The sequence below is a fragment of the Felis catus genome, chromosome B4 (genome assembly GCF_018350175.1).
Source record: "Felis catus isolate Fca126 chromosome B4, F.catus_Fca126_mat1.0, whole genome shotgun sequence".
NCBI classification, from domain to species: Eukaryota; Metazoa; Chordata; class Mammalia; order Carnivora; family Felidae; genus Felis; species Felis catus.
Window position 1 is genome coordinate 133,384,693 of NC_058374.1, and position 25,518 is coordinate 133,410,210.

General features: G+C 42.0%; 1 protein-coding gene across 5 annotated transcripts in view; it reads left to right on the forward strand.

The window, feature by feature from the left end:
* TNRC6B (trinucleotide repeat containing adaptor 6B) overlaps nt 1-25,518 on the forward strand; it is a 256,314-nt gene that overhangs the window by 49,500 nt on the left and 181,296 nt on the right. For 3 of the 5 annotated variants that reach the window (XM_011284235.4, XM_023257506.2, XM_045062414.1), the window contains exons 2-3: nt 12,645-12,719; nt 19,469-19,559. In XM_011284235.4, the coding sequence (XP_011282537.1) occupies nt 19,515-19,559 (45 nt within the window). In that variant the 5' untranslated portion in view covers nt 12,645-12,719; nt 19,469-19,514. Of the gene's footprint in view, nt 1-12,644; nt 12,720-19,468; nt 19,560-25,518 lie in introns of those variants that run through there. The other 2 variants (XM_045062410.1, XM_045062412.1) reach the window with 2 other exon arrangements.

The following is a 25,518-nucleotide window of genomic DNA, read 5'->3' on the forward strand; positions in this document are numbered from 1 at the left end:
GGGTGAGATTTCAAAGATGTGAGAATTACAGCTAGCTGTAAAAAAGTGCCGAACATTTGTGTTTTTAAAAACACCTTTATTGGGGTATAATTTACACACCATAAAGTTCACCTATTTTAGGTGTACAATTAAAACATCTTTTTAAGTGTACACCATTGTGTAATCATCACCACAGCCCCATTTTAGAACATTTCCATCAGCCCAAAGGGACCCTGCATACCCATTTGCGGCCTGGTGTTCCCACTCCCAGCCCCAGGCAACCACTAATTTACTTTTTGTCTCTATAGATTTGCCCTTTGTGGACATTTAATGTAAGTGGAATCATACAATATGAGATTTCTTGCGAGTGGCTTCTCTCACTGAGTATCATGTTTTCGAGGCTCCCCCCATTGTTTGTATCCGTAGCTTGCTCCTTTTTACTGCTGAGTAGTTTTCTACTGGGTGGATGGACCACAGTGTATCCTTTTGCCAGTTAATGGGCATTTGGGTTGTTTCCACTTTTGGGCTATTATGATTAATGCTGCTGTGAACATACATGGTTGTTTGTTTTGGTATTACCTAAATCATTAATAACCAATTGAGAAAATTAGAGACATTCTGTTGCAAAATATTTTAATTATTATTGCAATATATGCAAATTATTATTAAAAATAATAAATATTTAATGTTTATTTTTAAAATAAAAATCTTATCTTAGAACATATGAGATTGCATTTTTATATTATATTAATTCCTTGTTACTCCCTAAAGCCTTTTCCAGATTTGCAATTCAACAATAATCCTGTTGTTTTATTAAGGCAATAAAACCTCATATAATAGAGCTTCACACGTAAAAAAATATATTTTCATAGTTATTATCATTTGAGCCTCACAAGAGGTAGATAGGACAAATTATTACTTGTCTCATTTGTTGCTACCAGGGGGAGAAGTCTACACCCATATTCTGAGGTAATTGTTGTAGGAATCTGTCAAGGCTGTGCTTCTAGTTTGTGGCATACACACAGGGGAGGGCACATTTCAGCACCAAAGGACAACTTTTATATGTGATATAGATCCATGTTTGGAGTCTTTGTGGCTTATTCATTCCACAGATATTTACTGAGCATCTACTGTTAGGGTTAGGGTTAGGGTTAGGGTTAGGGTTAGGGTTAGGGTTAGTGCATGCCAGGCCCTGTGCTAGATGTTGGGGATTGAGGAGTAAAAGATTTAGTTCCTGCTCTCAAAGAATTAACTGTCCATAAGGGCTGTATACAAGAGAATGAATTGTAATACTGAGCCATGGGCCCCAAAGGAAGAGTATCTAATGTGGAGGGGCTTCTGGGTATAGGGAGGGGGTTATCAGTGTGTATCAATAATAGTCATAATAAATAGCTAATACCTAGTTAATACTGGGTAATAATAATAGCTAGTCCCTAGTGCTTACTGTGTCCCAAGCCTGTTCCAAACACTTTGCATATATTTACTCATTTCATCCTCACACTCCCCAGTGAGGCAGATAATATTTTTATCCTATTTTACAGATGTGGAAGCTATAATAAAACTAATGTTGGTAATTCAACCAAAGTCACACGACTAGTAAATGGCAGATCTAGAATTTGAACTAGGCAGTGTGACTGCAGAGTCTGTGTCTCCTGAAAAGATTTCTCATAGGAGATGACACCCAGGTTGTATCTTGAATGACAGTTTGTACCTAGTCTGGCAGAAGGGTGATTGGGGTTTGTCTACATGGTTTTCTGGACAGAAAACTATCATGAGTAAAAGTAAAGAAAGCACCTGGTTGAGAGCGAATGTGGCAGACTACTTGTTAAAAAAAGGTGGGTGGCAAGAGATGAGACTAGGAAGACAGGGCTTGGTAATGAAAGGCCAGAATGCCTTGTGAGGAACTGGGTTCTGTGATCTAATTGTCAAATGAAAGATAGCACTTTTGCCTTTGTATTAGTTTTGTTTGCGTTCATTCTTGTTTATTGTGAAATAGAGCACACAGCCAGAAAAGTGCGTAAAATACAAATGTCAAACTTAATGAATTAATTGAAAAATAACCACTCCTGAGGTCAAGAAATAGGATATTACGGGGACACAGCAGCCTCTTCATAGCGACTTTTGCTAGTCAGAGTTTTCCCTTCCCACCTATAGGTAACCACTCTTCTGATATTTTTTTCTTTTTACGTTTCCCACCTGCATACCTCTACACATTATAGTTTTGGCTGATTTTGAACACAGAGTCACCTGGTATGTATTCTTTTGTCTGGTCATTATGTTTGCAAGATTCATCCATGTTGTTGTGTTTGGCTCTTGTTCCTTCATTTTCATTACTGTATGGTACCTTATTGTGTGAATATGTCAGAAGATATTTATCCATTCTACTACTGGGATATTTGGATTGTTCCCAGTTGAGGGCTGTTATGGATAGTGCCACTCTGAATGTTTTTGTATATTTCTTTTGGGGCATGTATGCATTAATTCTCCTGGCTAAATACATAGGAGTAGAATTGCTAGATCATAGAGTATGTCTGTCTTTAACTTTAGAATAATGGAGAATTGTATTCTGAAGTGGAAAAAACAGTTTACATTCACATAATCAGTGTATGACAGTTCCTGTTGTTCTATATCCTTGGCAACTCTTGTTATTATCAGACTTTCATTTTCTGTTTTCTTGTGTTTATTTATTTATTTTTTAGAGAGAATGCATGTGCGTGTGTGCCAGTGGGGGAGGGGCAGAGGAGAGAGAGAGAGAGAGAGTGAGAGAGAGAGAGAGAGAGAGAGAGAAAATCCCAAGCAGTCTCCATGCTACCAGTGCAGAGCCAGTTCGAGGCTCGATCCCACGAACAGTGAGATCATGACCTGAGCCAAAATCAAGAGTCAGATGCCCAACCAACTGAGCTACCCAGGTGCCCTGATCAGACTTTAAAATTTTTAGCCATTCATGGGGCGCCTGGCTGGCTCAGTTAATACAACATGTGACTTTTGATCTCCGAATGGTGAATTTGAGCCCCATGTTGAGTCTAGAGATTACTGAAAAATAAAATCTTTACTAAATAAATAAATAGTTTTTAGCCATTCTAGTTTATAATGGTATATCGTTATCATTTTCCTTTGTATTTTTCATTGTGGTTTTCTTTTGTAGTTCTCTCACTTCCTATTGAGGCTAGACCCCTTTTTATCTGTTTGTTGGCCGGTTAGATAATGCAGTTTTTTGTTTTTGTTTATTTGGTGATGTGCCTCATCTAGTCTTCTACCCATGTCCTATTGAGTTATCTTGGTTTTTTTTCCATCTTCGAATTCTTTGTTATTTCCAATATGTACCCCTTGTTGGTTTTACATTGTCTGCTTTTTCATTTTCTTGAGGATGTCTTTTGATGAGCAAAAATTCTGAATTTTTATGTCAGATTTATCTGTTTTTTAATAATAAGTGCTTTTTGTATGCTGCTTAAGAAATCCTTCTCTACCCCTAGGTCATGAAAACATCATCCCGTATTATCTTCTAAAAGTTTTATTATTTGTTTTTCATGTTGAGTTATATAGTTCTCCTAGAATTGAGTTTTGTGACTGGCAATTCATAATTAACTTGTTAATGCTCCTCTGCCTTCAAGATACTTTTTATATTTTGCTCAGATTTTCTGGCAGTCTCTGCAGGATGGTTGGTCCGAATTACCTAGTTTACCGTTCCCAGAAGCAGAAATCTCTTTTAAAGTTTTAGTTTCACTTTGACTTAAAAATGAGCCATTCTGGTCTATAAAGGGACCTTAATAAATTTGCTTACTAAAACAAACAAACAAACAAACAAACAAAAACCCTGAAAAGCTGTATAGGTTCATGGTTGTTTCTATTTTTCATATTATTTTTTTTATTTGAGAGATCAAAAAGAAGCTTCTGTTTTGTATGTATTTCTCTCAGCTATAAAATACTTTTAGATAACTTAAAGCTTCCTACATAAAATGAACAGTTGTACCTACTGCAGGATAATTTTAGAACATTAATCACAGCAAAAATTTAAATTTAAAAATACACTATCAAACATTGACTTAGATGGTAAAAAGGTTTAACCATGGTCATGGCCACCCCTCTTTCCCTGCCTGTCCATATATTTAAACCTCTTTTTTGGCCAGAGATGGACTGTATGCAAACCACATCCAGAATGCTTTTCGTTTGTGCCACAAAATATGAAGAAAATGTTTTCAGTTTATGGCAACTAGATCCATGACATATGACGCTCCAGGAACTGTTTTTACAGCGCACGAGATGCACAGGAACAGAATCGCAAACTCACAGGATTATTGGCAAGGAAAAACTGGCTACGTGGCTGATGTTAAATTTGCTTTTTAAGACAGCCAGATCAAGAAATGTCTGAAGAATCTGAGACTGCAGCAGTGAGATGATTTTGCAGCTAGTAAACACCGCCTCGGGAAGCCATGGCAAGGCAGTTTCTTATGAGCCATTTACAGCTTCGAGGAGGAGAGCGCAGTGTGGGCGCCGGAGAGGAAAACCTGACGTGGCCTCCAGGGAGTGTTGCCGCCCGGGGGGAAGTGGAGCCTCTCCCGCCTGCAGCACACACAGCACAGCAGACAGGGAGGGAGAGGCTCCCGGCCCCGCTGTCGCTGTCGTGCACAACCCCACCTTGCCCTCCTGTTCCTGTGTCTGAGGTTCACAGTGGAGGAGGTGAGCTTGTTTGGAGCCAAGAGGTTCGGAGTAAGCGTGGCGTATGTAGAAGCTCTGGCTCCCCAGCCACGCACTTCCTTCCTGCTTATACCCTTTGACCATTTTCTTTCTCTTTTACAGTCAGTAGTTACTCGAAGTGTGATCCAAGGATCCTCCCCCTTCCCCACCCAGACCCCTTCAGCAGGGGGTCCATGAGGTCACAACTCTTTTAATAATACTATCATGATACATGCCTTTTAAACCCATTCTCTCACAAGTGCACAGTGGAGTTTTCCAGAGGCTTCATGACATTCAATACTGCAAAAAACTGAAGGCAAAAGCAGATAGGAGGATACAGCTGCCGGCTCCTACACCAGACATTAAAGATATTTGCAAAAATATGAAACAGTGGCACTTTTCTCAAATTTTTAATCCTCTAAAATATTATTTTTAATTTAAAAATGTTAACACGTAATGGTGTATTACTAATATTTTTAAATGGATATTTATGAATATTTTAATTTTTTTCTGCCTTTAATTCTTAGTATGGTAAATCTGGCAATTATAACCTACATAAACAAAAGCTCTTTGGGGTCCTTAATGATTTTTAAGAATTGTGACGAGATCCTGAGACTAAAATGTTTGAGAGTAACTACTTGAAATCCTGTCAATTCCGTTGGAATGCTAGTTTCTCTCCAAAGCCCGCTCGGATTGGGTGGCCCACTGTTTTTCTCTGCCCTTTTCTGACTGCTGTGCCACGCAGTTTAGTGCTCACTCCTTGTGGAATTGCTTGCCGTGCTCAATTTCTTCTCCTTATCAATAGCAGAAGACCTGAGGACAGGGATCATCTGTGAAATGAGAGTTTTTTTGAGATGTCCATGATGTACATTGCTGAACACAGCATAAATGGTTATTGGTTAATGGTTATTCATATTATTATTATTATTCCCATCTTCAATATAAATATTAAAATTTCCCTAACTCACTGGTTATATTGGCGAACCAATATGCATTTAAAATTTTGTGAACCTTAATAGAAATAGCTATTTGATAAAAAAAAAAAAAAAACCTACATAAAATCAATATGCAATATGGAAAAAACATAAAGGCTCTTTGATCATGGGTCATCAATAAATCGGGTGCAAAAGCTGAACATGTTAATCTGTTTAATTCTTATGTGACCAACAATGGCAGTAAAACCTGGCCATAGGCCCTTGCTCTGCATACGCTAGCATTGCGCTGGGCGCTTAGTGAGCATTTAGTAAAGCTGGCTGAGTTGACTCTGCTGTTTCAGTAGCTGCCTCTGCTGTTGGAGTAGCCAGTTGTCATCATTCCCTGCGTCCCCACCCCCACCTGCGAGTGGCCCATGCTTGTGCTTAGGTTCTTCAGAAGGTCCTTCCTGTTAAAGAATTGACAAGCCATCGTGGACTGAGCTAGAAGGCTTTAGTTGGTTGGCCAAACTGGATTAGTAGCTGAAAGTGAGCATCCCGGCTTCATACTGCGTTTGTTTTTCTTAGGCAGCCCTCCCTGACTCACAAGATACAAAAATAAATGTAACGTCTTTATACCAGTGTCCTGCTATCAGTCCCCAAATTCCCTTCACAGCTTCTCCCTGGAAGTCTGTGGGTCCCACACAAATGCACATTGTCCCAAGAGGCTAGCGTTACTTTACCACGGTGTTCCTTAGAACAGAGCATGAGGCCTGGCAGGTGGTTCAGTTGCTGAGGAAATGAATGAATGCACGCATGGAGTCTGTACTGTGGCCCTGGATAGACTGTTAGAGCTGATAAGCAGCATCCTTATTTGAGTAGACTAAGAATATTGTACTGAATTGACTTTATTTTTTTCCCCAAAATGTCTGTGTTTATTCCATAAGAGTTTATTGGAATGTCCTTTGCACTAGCACTGTTTTCAATGATGACGTTGCAGTAGTAAATTAAGACTTAGACCCTGCCTTCAGGAACCTTACAACCTAGTAGTATATGCGGCACAAGTGGAAATATATACCAAGTACAGTCGCTAACTCAGAGCGGGGACCCAGCCAGACCAAGAGGGAGGCATCAAGAAAGATTTCATGGAAAAGATTTCCATAAGCCTGCATCTTGAAGGTGGGGAAGAAATTTGCCCTGTGAGCGGGAAGCCAGTCCAAGTAGAAACAGCAGGTACAAAGCCACCGGCACATGAAGCCATGTGGTGTTTAAGGAAAACTGAAAGCACTGTGATTTTGTGAGATGAAGCCGAGAGATGAACAGGTACCAGGCCTTGAATACCATGTAGTGAGAATTGGGGTTTATCTTGAAGATGGATGAGAGACATTGCAAAGGCTATGTGGGATTGCACTTTATAAAGGTGATTCTAATGCCGGGGGGGGGGGGGGGTGAGGCGGTGGGGGGGTCTCGAGGTTAAGAAAACCAGCGGAAAAAGTAGTTCTAATAAATTGAGTAAGAAATTGCCAGAATTAAAGCAGTGGCAGTAGGACTAGGGAAGAACGTACATCCTGAGATATTCGGGCATTGGAATCGACAGAGTTTGGTGAGATAAAGACGCTGATGATGGTGCCAGATTTTTTTATTTGAGTGGGATGGTAGTACTCCCAAGTGAGGCAGAAGGAGAAGAACATAGTTTGAGGGAGGGTTATTTCATCTTAGGTGTGTTGCATTTTAAGGACCATGTGGAACGTGAGATGAAAGGCATTGACATTGGGCAGCTTATAGAAGGCTCTGAAGTTCGTACGAAAGGTCAGCACTAGAGTGATTTGGGAGTCATCAAGACGTGGAGTGTAGTTAAATCTATGGGAGAAGGTAAGGACGTATGTGTATAATACAAAGAAAAGGAAGGATGAATTCCCAAGGAACATGCCAGTAATGAAAGGACAAGCAGAGAAAGACTCTCCAGCAAGAGTCTGCAAAGAAATGGTCTAAGCGGTGCCACAAGTAATGAATTTGGCCCCTTCTGTGGGGTAAAGGGACTAGACATGATCCATGATAGTTGGGGGTCAGAACGAGGCTCAATCCTTGAAGCCAGGAGTTGAGTTGAGTTTCCTCACCACAACCCCTGTGCCCTTGTCCCCGTGTACAGAAGCAGGAACTCACCCAGCACCACCCTGCCCCTGTTTGTGCATCTGAAATCAACAGCGTTGACAAAGGCCTTGGGCTGGCTGCAAACCCAGGGAGATAGGAGGACTCAGACAACAGCTAAGAGACCAGAAACTGAAACAGGCTTCCCCCTGGCTCAATGACTGGACCTACAGTATTCTTTTCTTTTTTTTAAGATTTTACTTTTAAGTAATCTCTACACCCAACGTGGGGCTCGAGCTCACAGCCCTGAGATCAAGCGTTGTGTGCTCCGCTAACTGAGCCAGCCAGGTGCCCTGGGATCTACAATATCCTGATATCAAGATAGGAAAGGAACACCCAAATGATAAGACTTAAAGATCATTCTGATTTTTAAATGGGAAAGAGAGGTTAAAACAAAACAATTGAATAATATCCATTGTATTTGATAACGGTATTGATAGGGAAAGATCTCAAATTACAACCATTAATAAGTAAATGAGAGATAAAGGTGTTGTGACCACAGATATAAACTTCTTTTAAAAGAAACTTAACTAGAAGAGGAAAGAGGAGGAGAACACAAAAGCTAGAAGAGATTTTAGGATTAAAGGGGATGTTTTTAAGAATGTGCGGACTAGAATATTTTACAGAACTTCCAAAGTGCTGAACTTAGGTAGAGGTGACCTGAAACTGCACAGGTAACATTTCCAGATCTTGGAACAATCGTTAACACTTGTGTATTGGCAGCTAAATAGACTCATCTGCCTGCAGCAGAGTTACCTCCACCTGTGCTGCTTGGGCTTTTGATACTATTATTTGTGTTACTTAATTAAATAGGTTCCTTCTGGCCCACTTGGGCTGGGTGCCCCACTTACAGAGCTGAACGTATGGTACCCTCCTGCCTGCCCCGATTCTCCTGGCATCTGTGCCCACCTCCTGGGAAGACCTTCCCAGCACGCTTGCTGGTGTTTTGCTCCACCCCCACATCTGCTACTTCACTTAAGATGCTTCTTCCGGGACATCTTGCTTGAAGTTAGGCCAGTTGCTAATGACGTGGGCAGTCAGGGTTTTCAGTGTGACTTGTGACTCAGTTAAAAGTTTATAGTAGGCCTGACCCTTGAGCAATACGGGGGTTACGGGGACTGACCCCCTGTGCAGTTGAAAATCCCCCTAGAACTTTTGACTCACCCGTCAAACATAACTACTAATAGCCTACTGGTGACTGGAAGCCTTACCGATAGTATAAGTAGTCAATTAATACATGTTTTGTATGTTTTATGTATTACATGCTGTATTCTTACAATAAAGTAATGTAGAGAAAATGTTTTTTTAAATTTTTGAAAAATATTTATTTATTTTTGAGGCAGAGAAATAGAGCACGAGTAGGGGAGGGGCAGAGAGTGAGGGAGACACAGAATCTGAAGCAGGCTCCAGGCTCCGAGCTGCCAGCACAGAGCCCGACATGGGGCTCGAACTCACAAACTGTGAGATCATGACCTGAGCTGAAGTCGGATGCTTAACTGACTGAGCCACCCAGGCGTCCCAGGAAAGAAAATGTTTTTAAGAAAATCATAAGGAAGAGAAAATACATTTATAGTACTATCCTGTAAAAAATCCACATAGAAATGGACCCACGCAGTTCAAACCCATGTTCACTCCAGAGTGAACTGTATATAATAATCTGCATCCCAGAATTATGCCCGGAAATTAAACTGATAGCAATGGTGAGTCCTGGGTAAGGGTAGTGGGAGAGGGGACTTGTCCCTATCACTTGAATTTTTTTAAGTGAGAATTAAATTTAAAAAGATTGGCCTGAGTAATCAAATTTGAAAATTAAAACTATGCCATGTCAGAGGTGGTACTAGTAAAGTGGATATAATTTATTGGATACGTCTGTCTTTCAACTTGGCATATTCCCTAGGAGAGATGTAGGTCTGATCACGTCCCATGAGTAAGGTTAGGCACTGGGCTTGGAGGAGCTCTTGAAGTTTAGCAGGTCTGGCAGTAATCTAGTCCAGGGCCCACGGAATCTTCCCAACTGTGTGTGAATCTCAAGACAGTTTCGCTGCTCCGCAAGAGGACCGAGAAAACCAGAGTGCTTCAAATAGTTTCAGTGTTACTTGTGACTCAGTTAAGAGTTTATAGTACGGATGGCTATATATGATCCGGTGGTAGGATTATAGTGTAGTTCTGAACATTTCAAAATGACTTTTGAAAGAATTTGCCATTGCTTATACCTTAGAAGGATAATAGTGCTGTAGATGACTTCAACTAGATAATTCAAAATGTTGATTTCAGAGCCAAATGTTATGTTTATCTTGAGTACGAGTGCATCTGATACAGAGGTTCACCACCCTGTGGGGAAAGTAAGGAAGCTGTTCTGCAAAAACTGGTTTCCAGAGTTCTTGAAAATTGCCCAGTTTCCCTCGCCTGCCCTTCCCCGTGCTTCAACTCCTTCTCCCTCTCTGAACATAAGCAAGCATCTGAGCCCGCCTACCAAGCAAGCAAAGGACTGAGCTGGCCGCCGTATCCTTCTAAACTTGTCTGGCAACAAGATATGTAATGATGGGTTACTTTGTGAAGCTGGTACAGAATTTAGATACCTGGTGAGTCTAGAGAAGAAGTCATGTTTAGCCTGTGCAGAAACTAATCAGAACAGAGAACTGAAAATTAGGATTGTCCTCTTGATAGTCTGTAACTGACAAAAAAATGAAAGAATCGAATCTATCTCTGAGGTGCTGAGGGTCACACACAACTACATAGCTGTTATCCTCCGTGAGGGCCAGACCCATCTGGGAAGTTCCAGCCAGTTTCTTCAACTCTCCCCAGTGCCGTTTAATGGGAAGGCTCCAGGCTCTACACTGGCGTGCTGAGTTATCAGGAACATGTCAGGATTTAGTTCAGCTTACGTTTGTTGAACTGCTCGATACCAAATTCAAAGATGTGTCACCACAGAGAGCCTTTGTTGTCAAGGAGCCCCTGTTGAGTGTGGAAATCAGACCCTCAGACACTACTGATATTATATGGTATGTCTTAGGGGAGGGACACTTTGTGCAGCCAAGGAGGGTACAGAAAACTTTCAGGAGATAATACCTGAGGCAGATCTTGCAAGAGGATTGGATGAGAATCAGGGTAAGGGCCTTCAGCAGACATTAGTGCATGTGCTGTGGGCAGGGGAACCACATGCAATTCCCATGAATAGGATATGAAGGATATGATGGGGCTAGAGAGATCTTGAATTTTGCCCTAAGGGTAGTGGGTAGTTATTGATTGAATTTGAGCAGTGATCTATTCAGAGGCCACATTTGCTTTTTAGAAAGAAAGATTGCTGGGACAACAGTGTCTGTAGTAGAAGGATAGGGCTAATAATGAAAATATCACCAATACTCACCACAGCTCAATTCTATCTGGGATTTATTTATTCAAACACTGTTAAAAAAATAAGCAAAGGGAGAGTGATGACAGATAAGAGGGCAGCAAGGTGCTTTCAAGATTCCCTGAAGCACACTCTCAAACACTGCAGCATGATGTGGGACTAAAGCTGTACCTCATAATCTGCAGCCTTGGGAAATGGAACGCGCTTTCTCAGACAGAAACATTAAGTTTCTTGATCATGAGACAAGGGCACAACTTCCAAATAGTGACAGACTTTCAGACAGCAGTGCGGGTTCTAATCACAGGCGAGTTTCTGTTGGGCTTGTGCGGCCTTGTTTTGGCCACTTTTGCACACACACAGAAGTCCAGCCTTAAGCAGGATCTCCTTCTGGTATTTGTTTCTGCCATTGTAAAAGGAAGGGACTGCCTTGGGACCTCTAAATGTCTAATATTAAGTGGCTTTCATTTCATGTATCTGTATGTTCACATGTGAGTATGTATTTCATATATAAAGAGACATTCCATCATGAAATAAACACAATTTTCCTTGCATTTATTAGCAACTTGCTATGATCTGATTTGATTTTGAAGAGGCCATTCCAGCCATTAACTGGGAACGGACGCACTGGGGAGGAGCAAGAGTAGAGGCAGGAGACCAGCTAAGAGGCCTCCACAAGTGAGGGATGATGATGGCAGTGGGAAAGAAGAATTCACATACTGTGAATCAGAAGTGACAGGTTGCTGACAAGCTGAGAGAGGGCTGGGATAGGGCAAGAAATCTAGGATGAACCCGAGGTTCTGACCCAAGCAACTGGGTGGAGGATAAGACAGTGGAGATGGGAGAATGAAGTCCGGGAGGGCAGTGAAGAGTGCTCTTTGGGATGCATTAAATCTGAAGTGATTATGAGACACCTTCATGTCAAATGGAGAAGTTGGAAAGGCAACTTGGCATTTTCCTGATAGAACAAATAAGGTAAAATAAAGGATAGAGGTTTAATATAGGTTTTAGTGTTTCAGTTCACATTTTTAAAAAAAGATTTTATGTGTTTATTTTGTTTGTTTTTAAGTAGGCTCTATGCCCAGCATTGAGCCCAGTGTGGGGCTTGCACTCACGACCCGGAGATCAAGACCTGAGCTGAGATCAAGAGTTGGATGCTTAACTGACTGAGCCACCCGGGCGCCCCTCAATTTTATTCTAAGTAATCTTTACACCCAATGTGGGGCTCGAGCCCAACCCCAAGATCAAGAGTTGCACACTCCACTGACTGAGCCACCCAGGTGCCCCTCGGTTCACATTCCTAACCACTTGCCTTTATTAAGCGTGCAGTTGGTGCCCTGCCCTATACTAGGTGTTTTATATGTATTCCATTTAAACTTCCAAAGAACCCTATGAGGAAAGTGCTATTGTTGTTCTCAGTGTTGAATGAGGAAGCTGAGGCTTGAGAGGCTAGGCCGCTGGCCCCGCAGTCCGTGGTGGTAGACAGAAGAGCCCGGATTTGTGCTGGGCTGCCTGAATTCAGAACCGTGCGCTGCCATCTTGCTGTGAGCACGCAGCTCATTGTGATTTTTTTCTCTTTTCAGGGTTTTGGTTTTTTGCACTGAATGTAGTCTAGATTCATCTTCACGGGCTTGTGTTGCCCCAGAATACTGTCGAAGGTAAGTTTTTAAAATTTAAATCTGTGTATTGGCAGTGAGATGGGAGAGTCTTCATCTTAAAAAGAAGAAAAGTACATTTTGACGTTATCACTCCTTCCCCAGGTTGTTCCATGAGGGTCTTTAAAGTGGCCACCACATCATCACATCAACTGATTGCATTTCTACTTCAGTAGGTCCCTTTAAAAAGCACATCAGTCTAAATGATTGACACTGACATTCGGTACCTCATCCTTTTTATAAAGCTAGAATTTGTTATTAGGATTTAGCAATCCCACAGTTTCCTGTGAGCATATTCCTAGCTTGTCTGCCTCTAGCCTGTCCTTACTCCGGTCTGTAGTCCAACTTACTGCCAGAACCAGCTTTCTAAATGATATATTTACCTGTGTCACTCCTTTGCTGAAACAGCTCTCATGGCTCCCAGTTGCTACAGATACCATCCTATAAACCACTTCAGAATCTAATTCCAATCAATGTTTCTGGCTGCTTTTTTAGTGAGCCCCTATCTGTTGTAAGCCTTACTAGGCCATTTTCTATTTCCCAAATATTTAGTTGTCTTTCATGGCTTTGTGCCTTGGTCAATGCTCTTCTCTTTGGTTAGAGTTTGGAATAAGAGGGGAAAATACAAGCTATCCACTCTTCTTTCCTGTATCTTTCCTACTGTCCCCTTCTCCCAGACCCTCTGGGCAGAATTTCTTTTTCATCTGTATTCTAGGAGGGCCTGTTATTATTACAGTAATAAAGCAGGGTTTTACAGTAGAGTTATTTATTTGTCTCTGCCTCCTTTACTAGTCTATAAACCCTTTGAGACTTCTTGGAAAGGAGCTAACTGGTTTTTCAGTGCCTATTGGCTGCTCCTAGATACCTTGCTGAGTGCTATGCGTATAGTATTTAATTTAATCCTTATAACCCCTCCTCCTGACCAGTATTATGGATGAAAATAATGAAGGTCAGAAAGTTAAGTGCCCAAGATGACACAGCTAATAAGTGACAAAGAATACTGATTTTGCTCCTTCAAAGCCAAAGCTCATTCTGCTACACCACTCCAGCTGAGCCCTGGGTGGCATGTGGTAGGGACCCAGTAGATATTTATTGAATTGATACCTATTGCAATTTAAATAAAAAGGACTTTAGTTGATTCAGTCACGCCTACATAGAAATATATTGAGTGTCTATTAAATTCCAGGTATACAGTTTTAAGCAAACTGTGTATACAGACATTAATGAGATACAGTATCTGGTGTCAGAGGGTTGACAGTCTACTAAGGGAGGCATCTATGTAAGGAAGTAAAGTCAGTGGCATGTTACAGATCACGTACTAGATTTCAGACAAGATCCGCTGGGGACACTGAGGAAGGAATCACCAGTTCTGCCTGGTGGTGGATCCGGAAACACTTTGTAAAAGCTGAGTCTTGAGTGATGAGAGTAGGTGTTCTCTGGCGGTTCCCCAGGGAGACAAAGGCAGAGGGAGTGGTACAAGCAGAACGATGGAAACCAGAAACAATCTGGCATATTCGTGAAGCTGTAAGTAGTTCATTACGGCTGGAACAAAGGGAAGAAGAGGTCTGGCCCACGACCCTGGAAGACACAGGTGAGGGCTGGATCCCGGAGGGCCTTGAAAACATTAACATATTTGCCAACTTTTAGAGAAGACCTGGCGCAGATGCTGTGTGATGTATGGTTTTACTCATATCTGGTCATTAACACTTGTCGAGTCCTGTCCCATGTGCGCTGAAGCACTGCCAGGTCATGACTGTCGGTCACTTACCATGGATGGCAAGCTGGTGATAGCTCTGAGGCGGAATCATGTGCTGAAGCAGAAATCAAATGCTTATGTTGTCACGTCATCTTTGACAACTTTACTACCACTTGTACGCCCCCTCCAGGACCTTTTCACACAAGTGGACTTTGCCTTGACTTTTCATCAGTCTGGTAACACTGATACACTTGGCCCCTTTGTCACTTCACAAGTGGAACCCCTAACTCAACCGTATACTTCCGCATTGCCTTCTTTATTTTCCCTCCATTTTGTCAAAAGGGCAGTAAAACTCAAGTAGACTGTTAGACACGACTATAAGCCTTGGCTTCAAACAAGAATGTCACCAAGGCTTTTTCAAGAAACACCTTAAAAATATTAAGAATAGTTCCAAAACCACGCGCGCGCGCGCGCGCACACACACACACACACTCTCACACACACACACACACACACACACACACACACACACACAGTAAATTAAAGAAAGAACAAATAGAAAAATAGGTGTTGATATGACATATAGTAAGTAGACAGATACATGGTGTTAATCAGGAAAGATTTTTCAAAATAAAAATTGACTGGATGCTAGGAGGATAGAGAGGCTGATTGTCAGTGAGGGGAAGGGCTTTCAAATGTGGTGTGGACTGCATAGATAGAAATTAAGTTAGCAAGTTGTGTGCCGAGAATAGGAAGATTTTCCAGAGTGAAGTGGTATAGTGGGTGCACGGGGAGTAGCTAGAAATAGAGCTGAAAAGTTTATGAAGTAAAAGTCTGCTATTCATGTTATGGTAATGGGACAGTTGGAAAAATCAGACTGATGCAGAGGAGAGGTTCTGAAGCGGAGAAGTTCCAGATATTGGTTGGAATTGAAGGGACCTGATAAAAAACATTCTCTCCACTGCCTAAGTTCTAAACCACAGACATAGAGGGTGAGGGAGTAAGGCAGGTGGAGATCAAATTTTCACTTCTATTACTAATAAAGTTGACATAGAACTGGCTGGTTTCTAACAGCAAGTTGGTTTTCTAATACTCAGCTCTGGAACTTAACAGGTTTCTTTACCCAACAGCACTATCAGGGATAGACCTGCCTCCTAGAAGAAGGGAGGAGCAGAGCAAAACTAAGGCCCCCACGGGAAAAGGGCTGGAAGAGGGGCACGCCCATCTCCCTTCCAGACTCAATGACTGGACAAGTCACTTCACCCTGACAGCCTGCGTTAGGGATATAAGGCCAACAGTAGTAAAGGGATATTGCCCCACATGGAAGGAAACATTGAGAGCCAGCAAGTTTTCCTCCCCTAACCCATGCTGGCTCTTGTCTCCTCCTGCATTGGTCTGAAGTAGTAATCCAGGTCTTGTGAGGTGTGTCCCTCCCCTCTAGGGCAGAGGGGGTCTCAAGACAGTCCTGCTCCCACTTTCAAGAGGACAACCCCCCACTACCACCCACTCTTCTCTCGGGTATTCTCTTGGGCAAAATTGATGAGCCAAATAGATTTTGCCCCCAGGTACCCTAAAATGGATCAGAACAGTATATAAATTAACATCAACTCCAAGGGTCAACAAAATTGTTTCAGCACTGTCCCCACAGCCACCCAGTTAAGAAAGCACTGTCCTGCTCAGGAGCAATACTTCCTGATCAAATTATATTCCCAGAACGCAGTACTCAGTCTTACTAAAGGCTGTAGCAAAGCCACGGTGGCATCCGAGGGAGGGATCTGAGAATCAATTTGAAGTCTGGAAAAGATGGGAAAGTGATTTCGTGGGCAAAAGTAGTGAATATCCCAGGCGATACTGGATAATAAAGAACCTGTAAGGTTCTTTGATCTCCCACCTGCCTTACTGAGGGAGGGAAGACGGCTGAGGTCCTCTTGTTTGAGCCTCTCCAAGGTATCCAGTTAGCCCATGCCAGTGTGCGCCATCCATGACGTGGACACTTCCACCCAATTTGGAAAACTCTGCCAGCAGGAGGTGAAATTTGGAACTGGGCCTTTCCTGTGTCTGGAAAAAACCCAACCAATGTACACTGTCTTCTGCTTTAAAGACTAGTCCTTGAAGCATCTCCTTTTTGCAATATTTAGGGATTTATAGTAGTGGCAGCCCCAGGTACCAAGTTCCCTCCCTCCCTCTAGAAGTTCCCTGCCTTCCTGCCTTTTAGGAGTATAGTGAGAAACCTCTTCATTTCCATTGCCTGTGTAAGCCGAGCACAAACAATTCAAACGCAGAACCTCACTGGTTTCATAGCACATGCGCTGTTTGAAATTCAGCTGCCTCGCAGCTTATGCACAGCAAATAATTGTTCCCCTCGTTAATATCTAAAAGGCCTGTATGAAGAAAGTCTCTTTTCCCTAAAGTCTAATCTTTGCCTCAGCCATGCCTGCTTAGGAAAAGCTGTGCCTGCATAATTCAAGGTCAGGCAGCAGCCTTCTGTACTTTGAGGCCACCCAAGCCTGCTAATGCTCTATTCCCTTTGCTGAGGCCAGCACGGCTGGCATTTGCTTGCTAGGCCAGAGTGGCCGATGTAGGCTGAGGCCGCTTGCACGGCTGACATTTCGATGAGCTTTTCAGTACCGTCGCCCGCCACCACCGCCACGACTGACTGTGGCCCATTTCTTTGCTGCCGCCAGCAAAGCCCACGTGCCTGGTGTATGCCGTCTCGTCTCTATAGAAACAGCCACTTACCTGAAGACAAAGTTACCATAACTACAGTCACCACTAATGTCAAAATACAGCGTGGCTGGTGGTTTGTAAGCTTCTAATTCAGCCTCAGTAGTGTAAAGCTGGTATTTGACAGTAAAAACTCGTGTGGCCTGATGCAACCTCTACAAGGGTAAAGCATGTTGCTCTCTCACTAAAGACCAAGGCCCAAAGTCCTGACCCAACAGAAGCCTTAGAAATTCCATATGCATTTTATTTCACTCCTCCAATTTCCCTTCATGTGTGTTTGCCAAAACTCTAGTCCCATGCACCAGATAGTATGGTCTTTGAGAGACCCAGTAAATAGCACTCTTTTCCCTTGGCTGAGTTCTGTATCAATTGAGAAATCAGATAAAAGAGTGGGGCATTTATTACTAATAAAGCTATAGTGGGGAATGTGGCTTACATCTACAGGCAAGTGAAGTTCTTAGCACTGAACAGGCTTACCTAGTCCCAGGCAATTGTGAGGGGCCTTCATTTAGGGGAACTAGCACAGAGGAAAATGCATGCTCCTTGGGGGCAGCTGGCTTCCAAAAGGAAGAGAGAAGGGCTGACCTCACAGGCCTTGTTTCTCCTTCTGACATTAGAAAAGATCCAATGGGACGGGACTTGTGGAAGGTGGAGAGAGGAGCCAGAGGGAAAGCTCGGGAGAAGCGAAGGAGGGTTCCTCTTTTCCAGCACATTACAATGGAAATGGCACAGAAATCATTGGCGTGTTTTTCTTCATCAGCTGTGCTTGTAATGTATCATCTATGAGATACAGTCTATTTCTGTAAAGCGGAATGAGCACTTAAGGACATTTGTGAGGCAATTTGCGTACGACATCTTTCTAGATAGGTTACTGAGTGTTTCCAGTGCTATTAATTTAATTTTCATGGAAAGAACAAGTTTGTTTCTGCACAACTGTCATTAACAGATGAGGGGCAAAACCAGCTCAAGAAAGCCTGTTTCACTTGCTGGAAGCATGTGTTTCCCGCAAGGAATGGGCAGCGTCAGTTCGTCTGGAGTGAGTGAGGGGGGATGATTAGCAGACCTTCCACTGTACCAATTTTACAGTTCATTTCATGTCCCATAAATACACATCGGTTCCCCCAAAACCCCATTAGGTGAGCACAGTAGATTTTTTGATGCTCTTCTCCCACCCAGCAGATGAGGAAACAGATTCCCACACCAGAACCACATTACCTGCCTCCCAAGGTGCTGCGTTTATCAAGAGATTCTCTGCCCACACAAAAGATAGTATGTGCCAAGCTTCTTTCTAGCTTTCAGATTTTGTAGCTATGAACCTTTTAAAGTATTAGGGAGGTTTTAAATTATTAGTTAGCTGTATTACATGGAGACTTGTGTCAGTTTGAGTAATTATTGTTCAGTAATTACATATTTAATGAATTAATTTGAATGTTACATATGCTTTTAGTAGTTTCCTTTTGGTACATTTTAATTCATAAAATTTTAACCAATGATTCATTTTATTCTTAGGGGAAACATTAGTACTTTTTATTGTCTTGCCCTAGGATAGCCCATTCTCATGTAAAAGTAAATTAACTGATACTTAGCTTATTAAGCAAATTCTCTTAAAATAAAAAAGTGGGATCAACCATTAGCGTGTACCCTTATTTCAGTTATAAAATACAGTGAGGGGCGCCTGGGTGGCTCAGTTGGTTAGACGTGCGACTTCAGCTTAGATCACAATCTCACGGTTTGTGAGTTCAAGTCCAGTCTGGCTCTGTGCTGACAGCTGGGAGCCTGGAACCTGCTTCGGATTCTGTGTCTCCTTCTCTGTCTGCCCCTCCACTGCTCACGCTCTGTCTCTCTCTCAAAAATAAATAAACATTAAAAAAATTTAAAATATATATACCACGAATATTGAACGTAAACTATAAACCCAGGAAACCTGGACAATCTCAACGGCTTATGATGCTGTGCAGACAGGCCCACTTCTTAGGTGGACGTCCTTTCTCTCAGGTCACTATTTGTGCTGTATGAGTTGCTGAAGATTTCACTATCACGTCTGCCAAAAGTCAAGAAAAAAGAGGAAAGAAATCTAGAACTGTGTAACACCCCAATGCCTTAAACCTTTCCTAACTATCCTACCGTGAGATGGTGAGAATTCCCTCTTACCTCTCTGCTTTCTTTCTTACCGAAGATGCACGGGTGTACTTACACGCACACGCACGTGTGTTACTTACGCTCATCACTTCACTGTATCTATGGTCTTGGTGATACAATTTCAATCTAATCTTTGAAAAACCGGTTTTTTCACTGAATTCCTTATTTTTTTCTCTCTTCTTACCTCTTCCAGGCGGTATTTGTGTGTTTCTGCAGAGTTTTGCACAGAGTCTGTTCCAATGCAAACCAATGAGGGAGAAGTGTCGGAAGAAAGCAGTTCCAAGGTCAGTGGACTACTAAAGATGCAAACGGTTGGAGTAGGAATTAAAAACAGAGGCAGAGGAGTGGGCGTTTTGTTTTAGGTGAATTTAGGAATTAGCTTGATTTAGATTCAAACCTAACCTAAGGTTGAGAAGATTTTTTTTCTTTTTGATCTCCATTTTTGTTATGCCCCATGAGCAATTTAAAACAAATTTTACTGAACTCACAGAGAACTTTATGCTTCATTTGTACAACGGTAGCACTTTATCTTTTAACATTTTATTGTGCAAGTTCTATATTCTTGTTTTAAAAATTAAAATGAGTCAGAAGTATTTGAGGTAAAAAGTAAAAGCCTGTCCCTTATTCCTGCCTCACAGAGACATTATTTAGACAGTTATTTTTAAATTATTTAGACAGTTTTTAAAAAAATTTTTTAACATTTATTCATTTTTTGAGAGAGAGAGAGACAGAGACAGAGCACGAGTGGGGGAAGGGCAGAGAGAGAGGGAGACACCGAATCTGAAGCAGATTCCAGGCTCCGAGCTGTCAGCGTAGAGCCTGATGCAGGGCTCGAACTCACAAACCGTGAGATCATGACCTGACCGAAGTGGGACGCTTAACCAACTGAGCCACCCAGGCGCCCTATAGACAGTTTTTATTATAAATGTTTAAACAATAATTTGTTAGGTTTGGTTTTTCAAACTAGGGCTTGAATGTCACCATGTGTTTATGTATATCTCTGTGTCTGACTCCATGTCCTGACTCATTCTCTACCTGGTCACTTGGAACTGTCAGTATCACCTTCATGTCTCTCTCCTTTCAAAATTGTCCCTAGTCCTTCCTGGGCACACCAAAGGTATCTCACCCTGTGTCCTGGACAGTGCCCAGCACCTATCGCTTCATCTGCTGCCCTGGACCTTCCTGAGGGGGGTCTTTCTGTTGCTGCCAGTGCTCCTGGTACTCTCTGTGGGAGGGCTTTTCCCTCTGGTCACTAGAATGCAATTTTGTATGACCTAATCGCTTTCTTGCAGAGACTTCAGCTGATTTAGTAAAAGCCGCTATTGTAAATACTGAAAGAAGACAAGTTGACAGAGTTATTATTAATGTAAAACTTCAGAAGCCCTTGAATCCTTTGGAGGCACAGTGACTATTTCTTATATTTTTCCCAAGGACCACTTCAGGGCTTATTTAATTTCCCTGCTGTGTACGTAAGAGAGAAAATTGAATAGCGCTAACACAGTTACCCATGAATCTGTCTTATTGTTCCACACTTTAGAAGTTAAATATGAAAATTATGTTCTGTAAAAAGTCTTTGATGACATATCAAGAAATCCAAAGGCGAGGAAATGTACTTCATTGGCCTGATTCCCTTAGAAAGAGACTCATCTGATCTAATTTATTTAGTATTTATGCGCCCATGTTGTCACACGGATCTGAAAGCAGATACTATTTTGTCTGTTATATGTGGCTTTGAGTCATTGAATGCAGTGATTAGTTTTCTTAGTGCCCGGTCCATATTATACAGTGGAGCTGTGCATTACTAGGGAGATTCCAGTTCTAGTGTGGATTTACAGACACATCCTGGGCTATAGCTGTTTATTTATGTTTTCTCTTTTATTCTTTTAAAATGAGGTATTATAAAAAATGATACACATTTATAGTCACTTAATTAATTCACAAACACTTATGGGATGCCAGGTATGTGCTGATGTCCTAGGTGGCATGCAGAGTTACATAAGGCAGGGTCTCTGCATGTTGGGAACCTCTGGTCTCGTTGAGGGAGTCAACCATAGCATAAGGGTGACGATAGTGGTGTTAACTGTGGTATTGGCAGCTGGGTCAGAGCAATGAATTCCTTCTGGAAGGAAGCTTCATGATAGAGGAGGTAGCACTTGGGTTTTGTTGGAAAAATAAGAGGTTCTTTGTTTTTGTGGGTTGGTGAGTGGTGGATAGGAATAGGAAGGGCACTTAAGTAGAGTGAACCCTATGTAGCAGATGTAACTGTTCATGAAGTCTAATAGGAGACAGTGAAAAGGTTTGAGTGTGTTTTTTAGATATCTTGCTGTGTATTAAACCACACCAAAAATCAGTGGTTTAAAACCACCATTACAATCTCCTGGGCAGAAGAATTCTGATTCATTTATGTAGATTACTTCACACTCAAGGATGCGGAACATAACTTCCCCTTCCTTGAGTGTGGCTTCACACAGTGGGGAGCCTGACCAGCAGCATCTCGGCCAGGTGGTCAAGGTCTGCATCGACAGGATAAGTCATGGTTATAGATAGGATGGACCTTTGATGTGATGTGCTGAAATGGCACCTTACTTCAGTGGTCTTCTTCCCCCAAACCCATTACGCCACCCTAATCCTGAGAGAGACATCAGGCAGATCCCGATAGAGGGATGTCCTACAAAACACCTCACCAAGACTACCCTCAGAACTGTCAAGGGAAAACAAGATATGTCTAAGAAACCATCATAGCCAAAAGGAGCCTAAGGAGACGTGACGATGAAATGTAATGCAATATCCTGGATGAGATCCTGGAAAAGAATAAGAATATTAGGTAAGAAAAGAGAAAATCTGAATAAGGTATGGATTTTAGCTAATACTCATGTGTCAGTATTGGCTCATTAATTGTGACAAAGGTACGGAGGTAAGATTAATAATAGGAGATACATATATGGGAAATCACTGCAGTGTTTTATCGTCTCTCGTGATCTGTGATTCACTGAGCTCTATAGGGCAGTTCTGCTCCAAAGTGGTATTGGCCGGGGCTGTAGTCATCCGGGGGACCAACTGGCTAAAAGTTCCAAAATGACTCACTCACATGGCTGGCAGCTGGCAGTTCAGCTTGAGGCTGTTGACCTGAGCATCAAGGATCCTCTCCACGTGACCTCCGTACAGGGCTTGGGTTTCTCACAGCATGGTGACTGGGATCCAAGAGGGAGTACTGCATGCATGCAGAAGCCGCAGACTCAGAGGTCACACAGTTCTGTTTTCTCTACCTTGTGCTGAATTAAAGCAAGTCACAGGGCCTGCCCAGATTCAAGCCGAGGAGCCCTCTCAGGGGCATTCCACCTCTCAATGGGAGGACTGGGAGAAAATTTGAGGTCATCTTTCATCCACCCCATAGTGATTAGAGTGTTGGGTGCCAGTTGAAGAGAAGGGAATGACAGAGACCATTAGTCAAGATTGTCTTAGGCTAAGGAGGTTCAAAAACAGGCAACAGACTTCTAAAGCATGGAGGTGAGATGTGCATTTTACTTTTATGATTTGCTCTCATAACAACTAGTGTTGATGTACAGGAAAGACTAGAATATCTGTATCTTGACACTCAAATTCTCTAAAGGAAAAGAATCTAATTGACCTGGCCCAGACTGTGGCCTGATTTCCATTGGGTCTTGAGTTCTCTGAGTAGGATGGCAGGGACCGCAGATGAAGAAGGAGACACCATGAAAGGACACGTGAACCAGGAGGCAACAACCAGCCCTCCTAGGACAGTCCCCAGTCAATGCTGATGTAATTTCTACATTTCTTACCACTACATTTCTTACCAAGGACAGACTAGAATTTTTAATTTCAGCTCCACAGCTATTTTTCACTTTCCATTTAGTATAATTTAGGTTGATATTCTAAACGAGTTGGTGTTGGCTTACTAGTTGTAGAAATTCTGTAGCTACAGGCTTGGAATGTTTATTTTTTAAGTGAAATCTGGCAAGCATAGTAAAATCATCATAAAACGGAGCAGTGGAGGGTTTGTGATCTTCTTCTCTGCACTTCTTTGTGTAGTTAAGTGTTTTATAATAAAAACAATAAAAAGGCGCTCTAGAGTTTAAGAATTATAGCTATGGATTTAAGCGCCCATGTGTCTTTATTAATTACCATAAATAAAAAACACTTACTGAATCAGGAAGTCAACATTTTAGTTATAATATTCTCTTTATTCTCAGAGGTAACGAATAAATGTAGTCTTCGTCTACAAAGGATAAAGTGATCTATTGATTGGCTTTACAACAAAGAGTTCAGTGAGGTGATTTAGACTGTCTCCTGCTTAAGTTTAGGATCCCTCCATCTGAGACTGAATCCTATTTAACAAATTATAACAAGATTTTATGGCTTTGGTATTTGAAGAGCAGACTGGGAAAGAAACCATGCAGGATAAGTATTTTTCCCATTTGTTTTCCTAGCTGGCAAACAACATAAATTAGATTGGATTCCAGGTCTGGCTCCAAAGTCCATGCTGACTTCAGTCCTCCATCCTGAAGAAGTTAAATGCGGAGTAATCGATTCTGATTACTTCTATCAGAGAAACTTCTTAGATCGTTCACCTGGGTGTGCTAGAAGGCCTACAAAGGGAGTAGGTGCTTTGTGCATTTGAATAATTCATATAGGTTTGGTGTGGACACAGGCTTTCATTTCTCTTGGGTGAATAACCAGGAGTGGAATTGCTGGGTCGTATGGTAACTTTGTGTTTTATTTTTTGAAGAACTGCCAAACTGCTTTCCAAATGGCTTCACCTTTTCCTATTCCCCCCAGAAATATATGAGGGTTCTAATTTGTCCATATCCTCACCAGTTTATTATTGTATGCATTTTTTATTCTAGTGGATATAAAATACTATATCATTGTGGTTTTGATTTGTACCTGGCATGCTTTTTAAAATGGAAATGAAAAAAATAATAATAAAGTGATAATAAGATGAGGGTGACCAGGCCCCACACTGGACTTACTGAAAGAGGATCTCAAGAGTTGGGACCCTGGGATCTATTTTTTTTTTAATTTTTTTTTTTAACATTCATTTTTGAAAGTGAGAGAGACAGAGCATGAGCGGGGGAGGGGTAGAGAGACAGGGAGACACAGAATCCGAAGCAGGTTCCAGGCTCCGAGCTGTCAGCACAGAGCCCGACACGGGGCTCGAACTCTCTGACTGCGAGATCATGACCAGAGCCAAAGTCGGACGCTCAACCGACTGAGCCACCCGGGCACCCCTTGGGATCTATATTTTTCACAAGCACCCCTGGTGATCCCTAAAGCCAGTAGTACACAGATCACAGCTGAACTAAGGGGCCCTCAGAGGAGGCAGAAACCATGAATTCTTAAATTTACCTCTGAAAGGTGAGACCTACGCAAGCTTCATAGTGGGGTTCCATCTGGGGAAGGAGGATGGAGATTGAATTTGGAAAGGCTGGCTACAAGGGGGGGGGGGCTCAACTCTTCACTGCACCTATATTTTTATTTCTTTAAAAAAGATGGGGGAGGGGGGTGCCTGGGTGGTTCAGTCGGTTAAACGTCCGACTTGGGCTCAGGTCATGATCTCACCGTTCATGAGTTCAAGCCCCAGGTCGGGCTCTGTGCTGACAGCTGGGAGCCTGGAGCCTGCTTCGGATTCTGTGTCCCCTTCTTTCTCTGCTCCTCCCTCACTCATGCTCTGTCTCTCTCTCTCTCTCTCTCTCTCAAAAATAAATAAACATTAAAAAAATAATAAACATTATAAAAAAGAGAGAAATCTGAAGCAAATGCTATGAAGCAAATATGTTAAATCTGAGTGGTGGTTACATAGGTGTGTTTGTTATTTTATTTTCTGGACTTTTTTCTATATCTTAAAAATTTTCTATAAAAATAGAAAATTCTGCTTTCTCTGTAGCCCCAACCATCATATTTGTATTCCATTTAGCAAAAAAAAAAAAAAAGAGAACTTGTCACTTCCCTTGGAAGTTGCACACTCAATTGTGCTTTTGTATTTCTTTGACCAGAATTTAATGACATGGCCACAATAAGCTTCAAATGATGTTAGAATTTGTGTTAGCTAAAATTTCTAGGTCTTGTTGCTAAAGAGGAAGTGCTTCAGTGTCTCAAAGTCAACCACATTATCCACTACACTGCTTTTATACTGGTCTTGCCCATCCTGTAGTTGTACAATTGGTTTTTTTTTTTAACTTTACTTACTAACTTTGAGGAAGAGCATGAGCGGGGGAGGAGCAG